General features: G+C 48.0%; 1 protein-coding gene across 22 annotated transcripts in view; it reads left to right on the top strand.

Annotated features, from left to right (window-relative positions):
* DIDO1 (death inducer-obliterator 1) overlaps positions 1-15,080 on the top strand; it is a 60,218-nt gene that overhangs the window by 27,139 nt on the left and 17,999 nt on the right. For 12 of the 22 annotated variants that reach the window (XM_035299139.3, XM_035299138.3, XM_078372082.1 and 9 more), the window contains 5 exons: positions 648-969; positions 3,265-3,477; positions 4,451-4,664; positions 13,384-13,849; positions 13,987-14,146. In XM_035299139.3, coding sequence (XP_035155030.3) covers positions 648-969; positions 3,265-3,477; positions 4,451-4,664; positions 13,384-13,849; positions 13,987-14,146 — 1,375 coding nt within the window. Of the gene's footprint in view, positions 1-647; positions 970-3,264; positions 3,478-4,450; positions 4,665-13,362; positions 13,850-13,986; positions 14,147-15,080 lie in introns of all 22 variants that reach the window. The other 10 variants (XM_035299137.3, XM_035299130.3, XM_078372076.1 and 7 more) reach the window with 1 other exon arrangement.

The raw sequence follows: 15,080 nt of genomic DNA, 5'->3' as shown, positions 1-15,080 counted from the left end.
TGTCAAGTGGGAAAAGATGAACAAGTCATTGTCAAAAAACACGTAGAGTGACTAAGGACTGCCTAGAGCCACCTCTCCACTCTGGTAGCCACCAGCCACCATGACTGTTTCCAGTCAGGTGAGGAGAGAATAGCTCCCCACCCCGGTCACATGAGCCACATCCAGCCAGTGGCTCTGTGTAGACAGCACAGAGGAGAATGGGTCTGTCACTCGGGGGTCTGTCTTTCTGAGACTCCGTCTTTAGATTGCTCATTGGGAGACTTGGCAGAGGGCCCTGTGCGGACTGCAGCTGGCCTAGTACAGATGTTGGGGCAGCTCAGCCTCTGCCAGGACTGGGCATCAGGTGGTGCAAGGCAGCCTGTTGGCTTTGCTGCCGGGATAAAGGCATCATAATCAAGTCATGCTGAAGTATCTGTGGTGGAAGGCCTTATAGTTCACTCCTAAAATGCCCCTTCCTTTAAAAAAGGTGAAGCAAGTTTGGTTGAATGTTAAAATCAAGGGAAAGGCATGTGGACATTCTTATTCTCTACTTTTCTGTATAGTTGCATTTCTTCGTAATGTTAAACCCAGTCGACTTACTAATGTGTTGAAAAGTCAGTGCTTGTCACTCACTTCTCATTGCTAATACCATTATTTTATAATTTCAGATTTATGATTTGCTGTGACCGATGTGAAGAATGGTTTCATGGCGATTGTGTAGGCATTTCTGAGACTCGAGGGAGGCTTTTGGAAAGGAATGGGGAAGACTACATCTGCCCAAATTGCACCATTCTGCAAGTACAGGATGAGACAAATTCAGAAACCACAGACCAGCAGGAAACCAAATTCAGACCTGGAGATGCTGATGGCACAGACTGTACAAGTATAGGAACAATCGAGCAAAAGTGTAGCGAAGACCAGGGGATAAAGGGTAGAATTGAGAAAGCTGCAAATCCGAGCGGCAAGAAGAAACTCAAGATCTTCCAGCCTGTAAGTGTCTGTCCACTGAGACAAGCATTCAGGGGTCGGCCTCACGGGTTTTAGTCTTGCTCTTGATAGGAATTCCTCCCAGGACGGCGCTGTGCCCTTTCGGGGCTGTGCCTCTCCCAGGTTCCTGCCTTGCTCCACCTGGGTGAGGCCTTTCTATGTTTATGCGTACCCTGCCTGCCTCCTCTACTATTCGTGACTTAATTTGGGAAATAAGCCCATCTTTGAGGATTTGGACGTTGCTCACATGTTCTGTGCGCAGCAGTGGAATTCTTTGAGCACTGGGAGTGGCGGTGCTCCTGTGCCACCTGCAGTCTTCAGCTGCCTCGTGGTTCTGCTGCTGGTTCCTTGGGGTGCTTGTGCTTCTGTCTTGCAGCTGCGTTGACTTAATTGTCCTCTCCCCCTGGTTTTTATCACATTTCCCACACACTGTTGGCTGCTGCTGCTGTCTCCTGTTTGGAGTCTCCATTCCAGTCCCCACAGGGCATGTGTGACTTGGTATGTTTTCACTCTGCACCTTCCTGGGTCCCAGGCCTGCCCTCACCCTGTGTCTAGAAGCTGCCTGCCCTCCGGCAGGTGTTGGAGATTGCCGTGTCTAGAAGCATCTCTGCCTTGCACTCTTGCACTGTTTTGCACTGTGTTAGCTGCAGCGTGAGGATGTCTGACAGGTGGGCTGTTCACTTCGGGACGTGCCCTGGAGGCATTGAGAGGGGCTACAGGCACATGGTCCATGGTCAGGACCACGTTTAGGCATTCAGAGATTAATGGAAATGTGAATTAATGAGAATAGTCATCGATTTTATGTCTTTATTTTTTAAATTCATTTACTTTTTTTTTTTTTTTTTTTTTGCAGTTGGGGCTTTGCTCTGTTGCCCAGGCTGGAGTTCAGTGGCTCAGTCTTGGCTCACCACAGCCTCCATCTCCTGGGCTTGAGTGATCCTCCCAGGTAGCTGAGACTGCAAGCATGAACCACCACACCTGGCATTTTTTTTTTTTTTAATTGTCAATGTGCTTGACATAACCCTACACAAACCTAAATTGTATTCTAAGTAAAACTTAAATTCTGGGGAGGAAAACCGATTAAGTATTTAATTTGAGAAATGAAGTTTTGCTTAATTATGTGTGAGGTAAGTGTTTGCATGTGCCGGTCTGATCGTTGAGACAGACTTCATCAACAGCAGCCGCTCTGCTTGCTGCACATGAGTTTCCTCTGGCTGCACAATGAGTTACCACAGTCCTGCTTGAAGGAGCACACGTTTGTGCCTCCATTTCCGTGGGAAGCCTCGGCCTGCTGCTCAGGCCTTGCAAGACTAGAGTCATGGTGCAGCAGGGGCTGTGATCTCAAGAGAGGCTTGGCAGGGGTTCCCTTCCAGAAGCCCTCACACTTTTTTTTACTGTATAAGTGTGTCTGGCTGGGTGCTGTGGCTCACACCTGTAATCCCAGCACTTTGAGAAGGCAAGGCAGAAGGATCATTTGAGGCCAAGAGTTCGAGACCAGCCCAGGCAACATAATGAAACCCCTATCTCTACAAAAAGTAATTAGCTAGGTGTGATGGTACGTGCCTGTAGTCCCAGTTACTAGGGAGGCTGAGGTGGGAGGATCATGAACCCAGGACATCAAGGCTGCAGTAAGCTATGCTTGTGCCACAGCCCTCCGACCTGGGCGGCAGAGCGAGACCTGTCTCAGACAAAAAAAAAGGTGTGTCTCATGCAATTTGGGGGGCATACTTATGTGAAGAAAGTGTTCGTCATTTATCAGACGTTCACATCGCGTTGGCACCCTGGGTTTTACTTGGCAGCCTTGCCCTCGGATCCTAGCTGCAGGAAGCCCTCTCAGAACAGGGCAGCTTACTTCAAGACCACCTATGAAGTCTTCTCTCTTCACCAAGACCCATTCCTTCTTTTAAGGGTTTTTATCTGATTTAAGTTGGACCCATTTGACTTGCAGTCATCCCAGTTAGGGCCTTAATTACATCTGCAAAATGCATGTGTGTCCTCTAATGGGGCCTCATTGTGGATGTGAGGTCCCATGGATCCTGCCTGCTCTTGTGAGGGTGCACAGAGCGTGGGGCAGTGGCCGCAGGGCATGAAGGGCAGTGACGACGTGAATGCCTTACCTGGTGCAAGGGGATTCTCATAGCTGGAATACACAAAATAAATGTTTGTTCATATTAAAAATACTGTTAGTATCTTATTTGAAAACGGTGACCATGCTACTATAAATGGTGATTTTACAAAACACTTAACTGCTAAAAATTGGCAAGTACATTATTTGAAGTCATCTGTTCTTTTCTGCAGGTGATAGAGGCACCTGGTGCCTCGAAATGTATCGGCCCCGGGTGCTGTCACGTGGCGCAGCCAGACTCTGTGTACTGCAGTAATGACTGTATCCTCAAACACGCCGCGGCCACAATGAAGTTCCTTAGCTCAGGTAAAGATCAGAAGCCGAAACCTAAAGAAAAGATGAAGATGAAGGCAGAAAAGCCCAGTCTCCCGAAATGTATCGTTCAGGTGAGTTGACCAAGACCAGCCATCCAAGCAGTGGACACACACAGGCGTGCAAGAGGGTTTGTCTCAGACCCCTGGTTTCTAGAACGTGGGGGTGGCAGGTGTGGGTGGAGCACAAGTGGCGTCGCCTTGACCTCTGTATTCCACCTTCCTGTCAGTTTTCGCTTCTCTGCCCATTAGCTGAGGGGCTTATTAATGTAAGTGCAGTAAAGCAAATGCTGACAGGGGCACTGCACGGGGTGTAAGACTTGAGGACACACCCTGCTGTCTTGTGAGAAGAGTTCGTAACCACCTGATGGAGTTTGTAAAACGTAGACTTAGGCCGGCAGGAGTGGGAGGTGGGTTCTGGGCAGGGCTGTGTGCTTCATTGAAGACCCAGCTCAGAATTATCTCATGTTTGCACTCCATGGGACTTGGAAAGAATCCAGGGTGCTTAGAAATCATCACCTCTTGTCTTAGACTTGCAGGCCCCTTCTGGGTCTCAGGTGGCCGTGGCTTGTCACTGCCCCTGTTATGTTTGTGACCAGCAAAGGATAAGTAGCACTGTTTGGGGAGTTGTCTTGATTGTTTTCAAATGATTAGCCTTTGGATGACTTAATTTTTAAGGCTGGTCCTCTTGAACCCTTGGCATTGGGCACAACCCGCACACAGGCCTTTCCTCTGGTTTGCCGCCCTCCAGTGGCTGATGCTCCTGTCATCTTAGCAACCTGGCACTTCATCAGGGTCGCAGGTGACTCTGTGCCAGGTGCCCCTCATGTAGCTCAGGTGGTTGAAGTCCTCAGTTTTGCAGGGGTCACTGTGGGCCCCCGGATCCATCCGCAAGTGTGTTGAGCTGCTGCCAGGCAGGCGCAGGGTAGGTGCAGGGGCTTGATGGCCCCAAGAAGACGCTGGGTCCCTACCTTCATCACTCAGTGAAATGAAGTGCAAGTGTCATATCTTACCTTCTTAATGATTTGGGGTTTTAATGATTATCCAGGCAGGCATTAAAATCTCTTCTGTGCACAAGAGACCAGCTCCAGAAAAAAAAGAGACCACCGTGAAGAAGGCAATGGTGGCCCCTGCTCGGAGCGAAGCACTCGGGAAAGAAGCGGCTTGTGAAAGCAGCACACCGTCGTGGGCGAGCGATCACAATTACAATGCAGTCAAGCCAGAAAAGACTGCTGCTCCCTCGCCATCACTGTTGTATAAATGTATGTATCACCTAGGGGTTGGCCTCCTGGACCCCTCCCGTTCTTTCTGGATAGCCACCCCCTGGGCCTGCCCAGGCCTGGGAGTTGCAGCTATGTGTTAAGCTGATCACAGACACTGGCTGCACCGTCAGCAGGAAGCAGAGCCCAGGTCCACGATACCTCCTGCTGCCCCGTGTCCACCCTGGTCTGTTGAGACTTCCTGTCACTGTTTTCCAAAGCTGTACAAACCTCATTGGTGAATGTTTCACCTTAATGATTGATTATTTAATCTCTGTTTTCACTGTCAGGCTCTGGTAAGTATTTGTATTGTCTTCATCCAAGTCTGATTGCATAGCCACAGCCACACTGCCCGGCACTCAACGTTCATCCTGTCCCCACATCGTGGTTTGATGACAGCCCTGTTTACACTGCGATTTTTCCACAGTATCCACGTTCAGCACATGAAAGCATTACTTCTTTATGTTGTGGGAATCTGCAAGTTAGTGTCGCGTCTGATGCTCAACTTACCTATGATTTTCAGATGTTACATTTATTTTTGACTAGGCAGATGGGGGATTTTGTTTTTTTAATATCCAATTCACATGCTACACACCCGCATAAACACACATTCAAACTCTGAAGGTCACGCGCTCCTGCTTCATAGTCCTTACGGTAAGTGAGTTCACACCTAGAACACAGTCCTGACCTCAGGACGAGTGGCTTGGACTTGGTATTCTACATGTGACTGGCTTTCTTACCTTCCTCTCTTGAATGTTTAGACTGTTAAGATCATACCCTGCTCCAAATTTCAAATTAATGAAATGAAGATATTTGAAACAGATCTTTGAAACCTCAGATTCTGTGGTGCAACGAGAATGTTTTCTTGTTTCTCAGTTTTCTGCTATAAAACGGTTTTCAATTTAGTCTTTAATACCTTCGAAGTGCATTATATAAGTCTATAGTGCATTTTGTGCTTTTTTCAAAAAGTAACAAAAGGTTAAATAGCCATCAATTCAAAGATGATCAAGGTGTGCTGCATTTTCCTTGTAATCAGACCTGTAGCGAATTCCCTAATCTGTCTGCAGGCAGACAGATCTATGCTATGCTAGATCTGGTGTGGTTTAAAAAATACGTGATTTTTTTTTTTTTTTTTTTTTTTTTTGAGACAGTCTTGCTTTGTTGCCTAGGCTGGAGCACAGTGGCATGATCTCGGCTCACTGCACCCTCCACCTCCAGGTTCAAACGATTCTCCTGCCCCAGCCTCCCAAGTAGCTGGGATTACAGGCCCCTTGCCACCATGCCTGGCTAATTTTTATATTTCTAGTGGAGACAGGGTTTCACCATGTTGGCCAGGCTGGTCTCAAACTCCTGGCCTCATGTGATCCACCCGCCTTGGCCTCCCAAAGTGCTGGAATTGCAGACGTGAACCACTGTGCTTGCCCAAAAATACGCAATTCTTGAGTATGAATAGTGTAGTAAAAGAAGAAAATTATGTCATTCATTTTGATCATATAAACAGCCTATACCTAAAAATTGAGCTGCAGATAAGTTAAACCTTGTAATTATTATGAATCTTGAGACACCTTACGTTGTTTTGAGCTGAGAATTTTATGCTTAGCAAGTAATGTCCCCAGTGTTCATCAGATTCTAGTACCTCTCCAATAGAGCAATTCTACAGAGCTAATGGACTTAAAGTGTCACCCACCTTGTGAATGCAGAGGGAGGAGTTTTTAATGCTGTGCTAAAATTTAGCCCTATGTTGGTTATAGGCACATAACAGTAAAGAAAAGAAAAACTGGGGTTATAACCTCAGTTCACATAAGTGGGTGATAATTTCAGTTTGGTTAATTTCCGTCTGTGTCAACCAAAATTGAAAAGCTGCTGGGGAGACTCCGCACATCGAGTTGCAGAAGTCCATGTACATTGCTGTACATTTTGGGGAGGGAGTATTGGTGGAAAGATGGGGAAATGGGGGGCTCTTAGCCCTGGATTATTGCTTCCTGCCTGCCTCCTTCACGTGAGCAGGGAGAGTTCGACAAGGAGGCTGTTGCTTTGCCCATAGCTGGGTCCTCTGACCTCTCCCTCTTCCCTTCTTTGCTACACATCAGTTACTCTGGGAAGCTGATTTGCCCCAGGGGCAGGAAGTGGGGGAAGTTAATGCCTGTTAGCCTTCCCAGCACATCATCTCAAGTTAAAATTGGTAGGTTTCCAGAATTTATACAGCACGTGAATGGGGGGTGCACTTTTGAGCTGGTAGCTTCTGTTTTTTTTATCCCGAAAAGGTCATCTTCCCAAAAGGTGATAGGTAGGAGCAGAGTTAAGGGGCATCGGTAAGAGCAGCTACCATGTCTCTGCCTCTCCCCTAAACACCTCTACACTTTTGCGGACTCAACAGCCTGTCACTGCTGTATGTCTTTGAGGCCCCCACTCTGCCTCCCTGGCTGGCCACAGAGCTCTCCTTCCCTGTAGGGAGGGCAGATTGGAAGTGAGGCTGGTGTGGGTCTGTCCTGTGAGTTGCTCCACACTTGCCTCACCACACCTGCCGTCAGAAGACCCACGGGGTGGAGCTGCCACTGCTGCTCCCCAGGGTGCACCTGGCCCCTTCCTGTCCTTGCCATGGCACTCGGTTGCCCTGGGGGGTCTTGTGCACAGATGCTCTGCCACTGCCAGGAGGAGGCTGCTCCCTGCTGAGGAGGTATCAGTAGGTGCTTTGAAGCCTCACTTGTTCCTCCCATTTGTTTTTAAAAATTATTTCTTATGTATACGGTTTCTTTAGCTTATGGGAAACATTTGGCACATACTTCTCTTGAGGATCATGTTGTTTGTGTTTTTATAAATTGTTCTTCCATTTTTTTCTCCTTATTCCCACTATTAGTTCACCTCCCATTATTGTCCAGGCATGAAGTCAGTTGGAAACTTGTTTCTTAAGTATACCTGACTGACTAGACTTTTGCAGTGGAATTCTGGCATTTATAGGTGCAGTTCCTAGTGTTTTGGACTCATAAAATGACTTAAAACACTGAGGATCTGAACAGATTTTGACTGAAAAGCAGATTCTACAGTTCATCTAGCCGTTGGAATTAAACTGGAAAACCTTGCCAGTTTGTAAACCCAAATCCAGACGCTGTGTTAAGCATGGCGCCAGGTGGAAGCACTGCCTCTTGTTCCCACGTGCTGCCACAGAGAAGGCCCTGGTGGTGTGAGAGGGACGGAGAACACCCTTCACAAGGAGAACTCATGGTGTGGGCTCCAGAAGCACGTTTCACTGAAATCCTCAGAGGATCCAGTTTCAGTTTTCAATAATAAAAAATACATGGGCGTGGGGGGGCGGCGATAGAACCTAAGAGTGTTTTGTGGGAATTTAAACCCGGGAGAGGAGGGGTGGCTTCTTTCACTGGTCACTTGAGCTCTTTCAATGTGTCTCCTCCAGAGTTGTCAGCAGTAATAAAATGAGGCTGGGAGTCGTCAGACTCCGCATCTCCACTGATCTCTTCCATTTAGAGGGAAAGTCAAAATTTGTACTGAGAAAGGGTATAGCTTGATAGCTGCTTTTATGTTATCCGCATAACTGCAAGTTTCTTGGTTGTCAATAATGACATTCTTTTGGCATTTTTAAGGGTTTTACTTTTTATAAACTTAAAAAAAGCAGCCTGCCATTGAAAAAGTGACATGAGGGAAAGGTTTCACATGTCCATAACCCTGAGCCTGCACGGTGAAGCCCCGAGCCAGCTCCTTCCTGTGGTGCCCTCCATTCGTCCCTCGACTGCCCACTTTGTGCTATGCTTCAGCCACTTTTGGGGAGGCAGGGCACAGGGATGGAAGTTTCCAGCAGGATCAGTCCCACTGAATTCACCACCTCTTCAGTGACCTTCATAGAACCTTTTGAAGCTATGGATCTGCTGTAATAGTTAAAGATTAATTAATACTCAGGAAAGCCCCTCTAGCATTATCGGTGTCACAAGTGCAGAGGTCACCTCTGCAGACCCTGCTACAATTCCTCCAGTGTGGTACACAGGTCTAAGGTAGATTTGTATAAACTTGTAAAATAATCCTGAGGGTTTTTTTCTTGTTAATGCATCAACGTACACATAGTTATGTTCTTAGCTTCTAAAAGTTAGAGAAGTAACTTAGAAGATGGACAAGAATTTTTGCTACTTATTTAAATGAAGGTTGTGGCAACTTTGATTTGCCGCCAACCTTGAAGAGTTCGGCAAGAAGAGCGTCAGGTAACTCTTCAGCTGCGACCCTCTGCTGTCAGCAGGGGACTTGTGCTGAATGTGGCCCTTTGGGACTGGAGGGATTTCAACGGAGGGTTGTGGACTAATTTAACGTGCCTCTACCATGTTGGTTTCAGTAGTACACAGTTTAGATGATCAAGGTTAAATTACTGGTGTGGGAGATCTCAGAAGAGCAGCGACTCTGCTCCCAAATGGGTTTCGCTGCCAGGCACACCAGGCGCAGCTGGGCATAACTGAAATTGCAGCTGAGTGGAACGTCCATCTCCACGTGGCCCTAAGCATGTTTTATTGTGGTTCTCGTTGAAGTCGGCCAGTTCTTTGTATATTCTCATCCCAACATGAATCAGGTTTTAATTGTTAAAATGCTATGTGAGGCCAGTAAACCAAGGAAGGGTAATTTGCCTCCAGGTGTAGGCAAATTACTTTTTTTCAAGTTTCTTAAGGAGAATCACACACCTCTCCAGTAAGATGGAAGGCACTCATATAGTAGATACTAGTAAGAAAACTAAGGAAAGCTGAGTATTCCAAAACATGGCAGCCTAGCTGTGGACCCTGTGAGGACGTCCTGGCTGAAGTGATGGTCTCCTCTGAGGAGCACCTGGGAGGTAATCTACCTGCTTATTTGGGAATTAACCATCGTTTCCCCCAACATGGAAGCAAACCAGTAACCTGGTACTGACTAAGGCTAATTTATTTGAACACATTTCAGCATGTTGAGAGGAGCAAAGGCAGGACATTGTCTGCCGTCACCTTGATCATTCACACAAGGGGAAATCTTGATGGTGAAGAAACGGGTAAAGTGGGAAACTGCATTGTACACATGCCTCACTGAGGGCTGGATATATGTCACAGTGAACAGAATTTACTTCCACAGATCCTTCACTGTGTCTCTTGAGTCTGTTTCCAGGTGCACAGCATAGAAACGGCCCTTAGAGCTGTAGCTGGCAGTGACAGGCAGGACTCAGGACACAGTGGAGGTCTGCTGCTGCAGCTCTCCTGAACCAGCCAGCTGTGCCAGGACAGGGCAGGCCAGTTGTCAGTGCCTATGCAAGGGCAAGTGGTGGTGGTTTTTTAAAATTGTTCTTATAACCAATTCCTTTCCCTGTGAGGAGCCGTCCAGCAAATAAGGCCCCTAGACGTGGGCCTCTGGACAGGCCAGAACTATGCAGACTTGGTCTCTTTCCCCACATTTTAATCCCCATCCTGCTAAAACTTCAACTGGGGCAATTGCACGGGTTCTCCACAGAGGGAGTGGAGGAGCACCATCCTCCAGTGGGGGCCTGATTTTCTCTTCCTGGTCTCTGCTCATGTCCTGGTGCCACCCAGTGGCCAGCGGCGCTGTAGCACCTAAGCCTGCCTTACTCCTGCTTTGGGGAAAATTGGCCAATTAGAATGTGCCGCTGATCCATGTGCACAACGACGACCTGCTTCGTTCTACAGTTGGCTGGAACCCACGCCCGGCAGCAACAGCTTCGTCTGGGGCAGTGGCCCGGGCAGGCGCCCAGAATGTGGAAGCTAAAGGAGACCGCTGCGGCCAAGGTGCAGAGAGGTGTCGGGAGAGGCAGGGAAGCCCTGGAGCTCAGGCATCAGTGCTGGTGTGGAGTGACCAGGTCACCACCACTGCTGCCCCCAGAGAACCCAGCAGCATGTAGGGGTGGCTTGTGCCCTGACAGGCAGTGTTTCCTGCAGTGGGTTTTTTCCCGGGTGGGTTAGAGTTACTGCTTGCCCTTCTCTAAAGTCATACACGACAATAGTTCAAAGTGACTGGATGAACTTGCAAATTCAATTTTAACTACTAAAAAGTGAGTCTCTGCCGCCATTTCAGCAGCAGCTGACCCGAGTTGAGCACCTGCCATGCCGTCCACCTGGAGTGGAATGGGTGTGTGCCGGTCCCCGGAGCAGTTGCTGGACAGAGCATTTCCCTTCAGAGCAGGAACGGCTGCCATTCACTCTCCCGTCACTGCTCAGTTTCCTGCTCTTTGAAGCGCAGATGGGTGACAAAGGTTGCCTTCAGAAACTAGAAAGCAGTTAATTTTTTAAAATAAATTACGTTCACCTGCTGTCCCACTCCTGGGTAATGGGTGGTTTTAGTTCCATGTATTGGGATGCCCTAAAAATTACCTCTCAGCTTGGGTTCTTCCTAAGTGTGGGAGGCAAGACTCCAGGTACATGAGCAGAAATCCTGAGAGTGGCCCTGGCTGTCTCATTCTCACACTTAGATCTGGAGACATGGAGTTGGTGTTTTTGAAGTTAGCATGCAACCCCAACTCTAAACAAGATCAGTGTACACATCGCTAAAGATCTCTTTCAGGTCACAGCACGCAGGTGTCTTGTGTGGTACTTCCAAGGCATTTTATTAAGGTTTCTGGAAATGCCTTAAGCCAGCTTCTTAGAGTTCTTTAAATGTGAAATTAAAACACTCCACAGTTTCTGTTGCACCCACTGAACTGGTTTGAAGTTTCAGTTTGAATCATAGTTGGCTTCCTGGCAGGTGTCTGTTTGCCGCCTCTAGAGACCATAGTTTGGTTCCTGGTGACTGCTTGGTGTCAGCGTCCTCCCTGTGTGCCCTGATGTGCCTATTCATTCCATTCCCACCCCCTTGTTGCTTACCCCAAGAAAAGGGGCCTCCACTATTGGACCTGACTAACCTATAGCAGCTCTGTGGGTTAGATGCTGCAGACCTTGTTGGCTAAGTCTGACAAGTTAAACTGAGTCGTTAAAAATAGATTTTCAATCTCTAAGGTAGTGACTCGTTGGGCTTATAAACAATCTGAGAAAACAGTACATGCAGAATTAAAAGCAGAGTTTCCTAGACATGAAAACTATCTGACACCTTTGTTCCTATCCTGTTAAACTTATTGCCATTGCTTTAATGTGCATTTTAAGATCCACCGCCCACAGGAATGAGTGTTTTGGGGTGCAGTTGTGGGTGAGCGAGGCGGGGCCTGGCAGTGTTGCCAAGCAACCTGGTTCACATCTGGCAAGGGTTAGGCAGGGGCTGTGAGGCTGGAAGGGTTCTAAGGTGAAAATACAGGTTCTAAGGTGAAAATACCTAATTAATTACCATTAAAACGGTTAGGAAAGAACATGAAAATCAAAGTTGGGATGAGTGTCTGTTAACAGCAACAGCTTTTTAGATCCATGTAGTACTGGTGCAAGTTTTGTAAAATTTAAAGAATTGTACTTATCTTGGAAGCTGGGAAGACTTGCAGCCCTGAGGCTGCTGGGGAGGGCTGGCACCCTCTGCCAATGTGACCAAGGCTGGCAGTGCCAGCGGGGCCAAGCTGGGGCAGGCTGTTGAATCAGGCCTTATTTGTAGAGTCTGGGCTCTTTCCTCAGCTGTCAGACTTACCTCATTTGTTGAAAGCATCAATAAGGTGATGGCAAAGGAGCTCTTTTATTTTTAATCCCTGAGTTAAACAGCGCTTCTGGTAGCATCTGTCACATTGCCCTGTTTAGGCCTCTGGGAGCTTCGGACGCTTGCTGCTGCAGGGATCACTGGGAAAGCCTTTCCCCCCAGGGAGGCATCTCAGGTGCCTTGTTTACTTGATCACCCAAGGTAGCTCCCAAGCACTTGCCCATGGAGCTGAGATAGCCTGCTGTCCTGGGGCCCTTACAGGGCCCCCTATTCCCCAGGCGTTTCATTCCTTTGTCCCACTAGTTGGATTCCTGCCCCATCATGTGGTGCACCCTGTCAAGCCCTGTCCACCGGCAGGCTGTCTGCTCCCCTGCTTGAGGGCCTTTGGACTCCAATGAGTTGACAGGGTTATCACGGGATTGGTCTCTACTGGCATAGAAAGCTTTTTGTGCAAGTAGAGGGGTTTTGATGTCTGAGCTATTCTAATCCTTGTTTGGATTAATACTTCACCACTGAATGGAATTAGAGCATGAGGGTTATAAAGGGAAACCTTGCTGTAACAGTATGGCTGTGTTCTCAGCATCTCACTCTTCATGTAACGGTGTGGCTGGTCTTCCCGTGACGCAGGTGTATGCCAGCTTTCTGTGTTTTCATTAATGGCGTCGCCTCCACTGAACTCTGGTCTGGAAGGGTAATGAAGTGAGATGTGTAAACCCCACCCACCGGGCTAAGAGAACTTGTTTTCCCTTCGAAAAGATCTTTTTTAAGTTTATAAAAGTTTGCACTTGGATTAATAGTGACAACACTTCTAAGTCTGGCCTTTGTTAAAGAATAATGTGAAATTTCTCCTTTCAGATTTGGAGTTTCACTAGTGATCAAGTCAAGCCTTTGCTAACTAGGGTTTGTTGGTTGAAGGTAAAAGATTAATGTAATAAAGCATTTTTCTTTCTGAAATAAAATATAGTCGCCATCGTAAATGCTGCTGGCGGCCCTCCCTAACACTCCTCTGAACGTTAAGATTTTGCAAATCCTTTTCTCTATGTGTATTCTATTCAGGAATGCCAGGTGGGCATTTACAGGTTTAAAGGCAGGTGACAGCACCCTGTGGTGTCCTCTCACTCAGCGCCTATGTTCTCCTTTATAGCCACCAAGGAAGACAGGAGGTCCGAGGAGAGAGCGGCAGCCACAGCAACCTCCAAGAAAACAGCCCCTCCGGGCTCCGCGCCGGGCAAGCAGCCTGCGCCTAGAAATCCCGTGCCAAAGAAGCCTTCTTTTGCTAATGTGGCAGCGGCCAAACCAGCCATTAAAAAGTCACCCTCAGGCTTCAAAGGCACCATCCCCAAGAGGTCATGGCTGTCAACTGCCCCATCAAGTGGTGTTTCCGCTGCCAGGCAGGCAGGACCGGCACCTGCAGTGGCGACGGCAGCCTCCAAAAAGTTCCCCGGCTCTGCTGCTCCAGTGGGAGCCGCAAGGAAGCTGGTGGCACCTTCTGTTCCCACCGCCTCGCCAGCCCCAGGACGCCTTGGGGCCATCGGCGCTGCACCGTCGCAGCCAAATTCACAAATTCGGCAGAATATCAGACGCTCCTTAAAAGAGATTTTGTGGAAAAGGTGGGCTGTTCTGCTTGATTTGTTACCCACTGAAATGGAGGGGCTTTTATTAGCATGTGGCTGCAGGATTGCCTCACATCTGAAAAGGTGGGATATGCGCAAGTGGCTTATGTAGTTCCTTTTTCTGTTCTATTCAGAGTCAATGACAGCGATGACTTAATCATGACAGAAAACGAAGTAGGGAAAATTGCTCTCCATATCGAGAAGGAGATGTTCAACCTGTTTCATGTCACGGACAGTCGCTACAAGAGTAAATACCGAAGCATCATGTTCAACTTGAAGGACCCTAAAAACCAGGTGTGTGCCTGACGACGGTACGTTTCCTGTTCTGTTCGCTGGACACGAAAGGGACAAACCAAACAGTATTGAATCGTTTGTGTCCTTTCCAGGAAAACTGAGAAGTCTCTCCTCTGTGACCCTTATGCCAGCCTGAGTTGGGTTGTATTGGCATTGAGGGTCTTGGAAGCCCCTTCCCTTCCCTGCCTTAGCAGGGGTCCTGTCTGCTCACTAGCTTCCCTCAAGTCCATTTTTTATCACTAGATTGGTCTCCTCTAAACATTGCTGTAAAATTACAAGCCAGTCATTGCGCTGGTTCCAAAATCAAGTCCAAATTCTTTTTCCCAGTATATGAGGGTGTCCATATTCTGGCTTCAGACAGCCTTTTCCACTCATTTCCTCATATTCCTCATCAGCAGAGTGAGCCTGAGGGTTTGGACTGCTTTTGAGCGTTCTCAACACTTGGAGCAGGGGCTGCTCACACTCAGGGTGGGTCACTCCGTCCTCACTGCAGTGTGGGGGGGGGCAGTGCTCATCCCACACAACGAGGACAGAAACTCCAGCTGGGAGAGACAGGCGCCTGCCTGGCGGGGGCGAGGACAGAAAACTCCAACACCTGCCTGATGGGCTTTTCTTGCCGCAGGCCTTGCAGCTTTCTGGTATTCTCCATGGCCTCCAGACTCTTCCTGTTTAGAATTTTAGGATATTGAAATCCTCCGACTTTGCATCTCACCACGGAACAGCCCCCAAGCAGAACTGGTTACTTCCTTCCTTCATTCCTGACACTGTCTTTTTGACCTGTGTCCACGTTGTATACAGGATTGTTTTTCCTGAGGTGTTGTGTGTGTGTGTGTGTTTTTTTTTTTTAGCAGAACCAATACAGCCCAGGCGGTGAAAACTGCCGTTTAACTTTTTAGCACCTGTGCTCTGGGACTGCATTTGCTCACAGCAGGAA

This window comes from Callithrix jacchus, chromosome 5 (assembly GCF_049354715.1).
Source record: "Callithrix jacchus isolate 240 chromosome 5, calJac240_pri, whole genome shotgun sequence".
Classification (NCBI taxonomy): Eukaryota; Metazoa; Chordata; class Mammalia; order Primates; family Cebidae; genus Callithrix; species Callithrix jacchus.
This window is presented reverse-complemented; position numbering and strand designations above follow the sequence as displayed.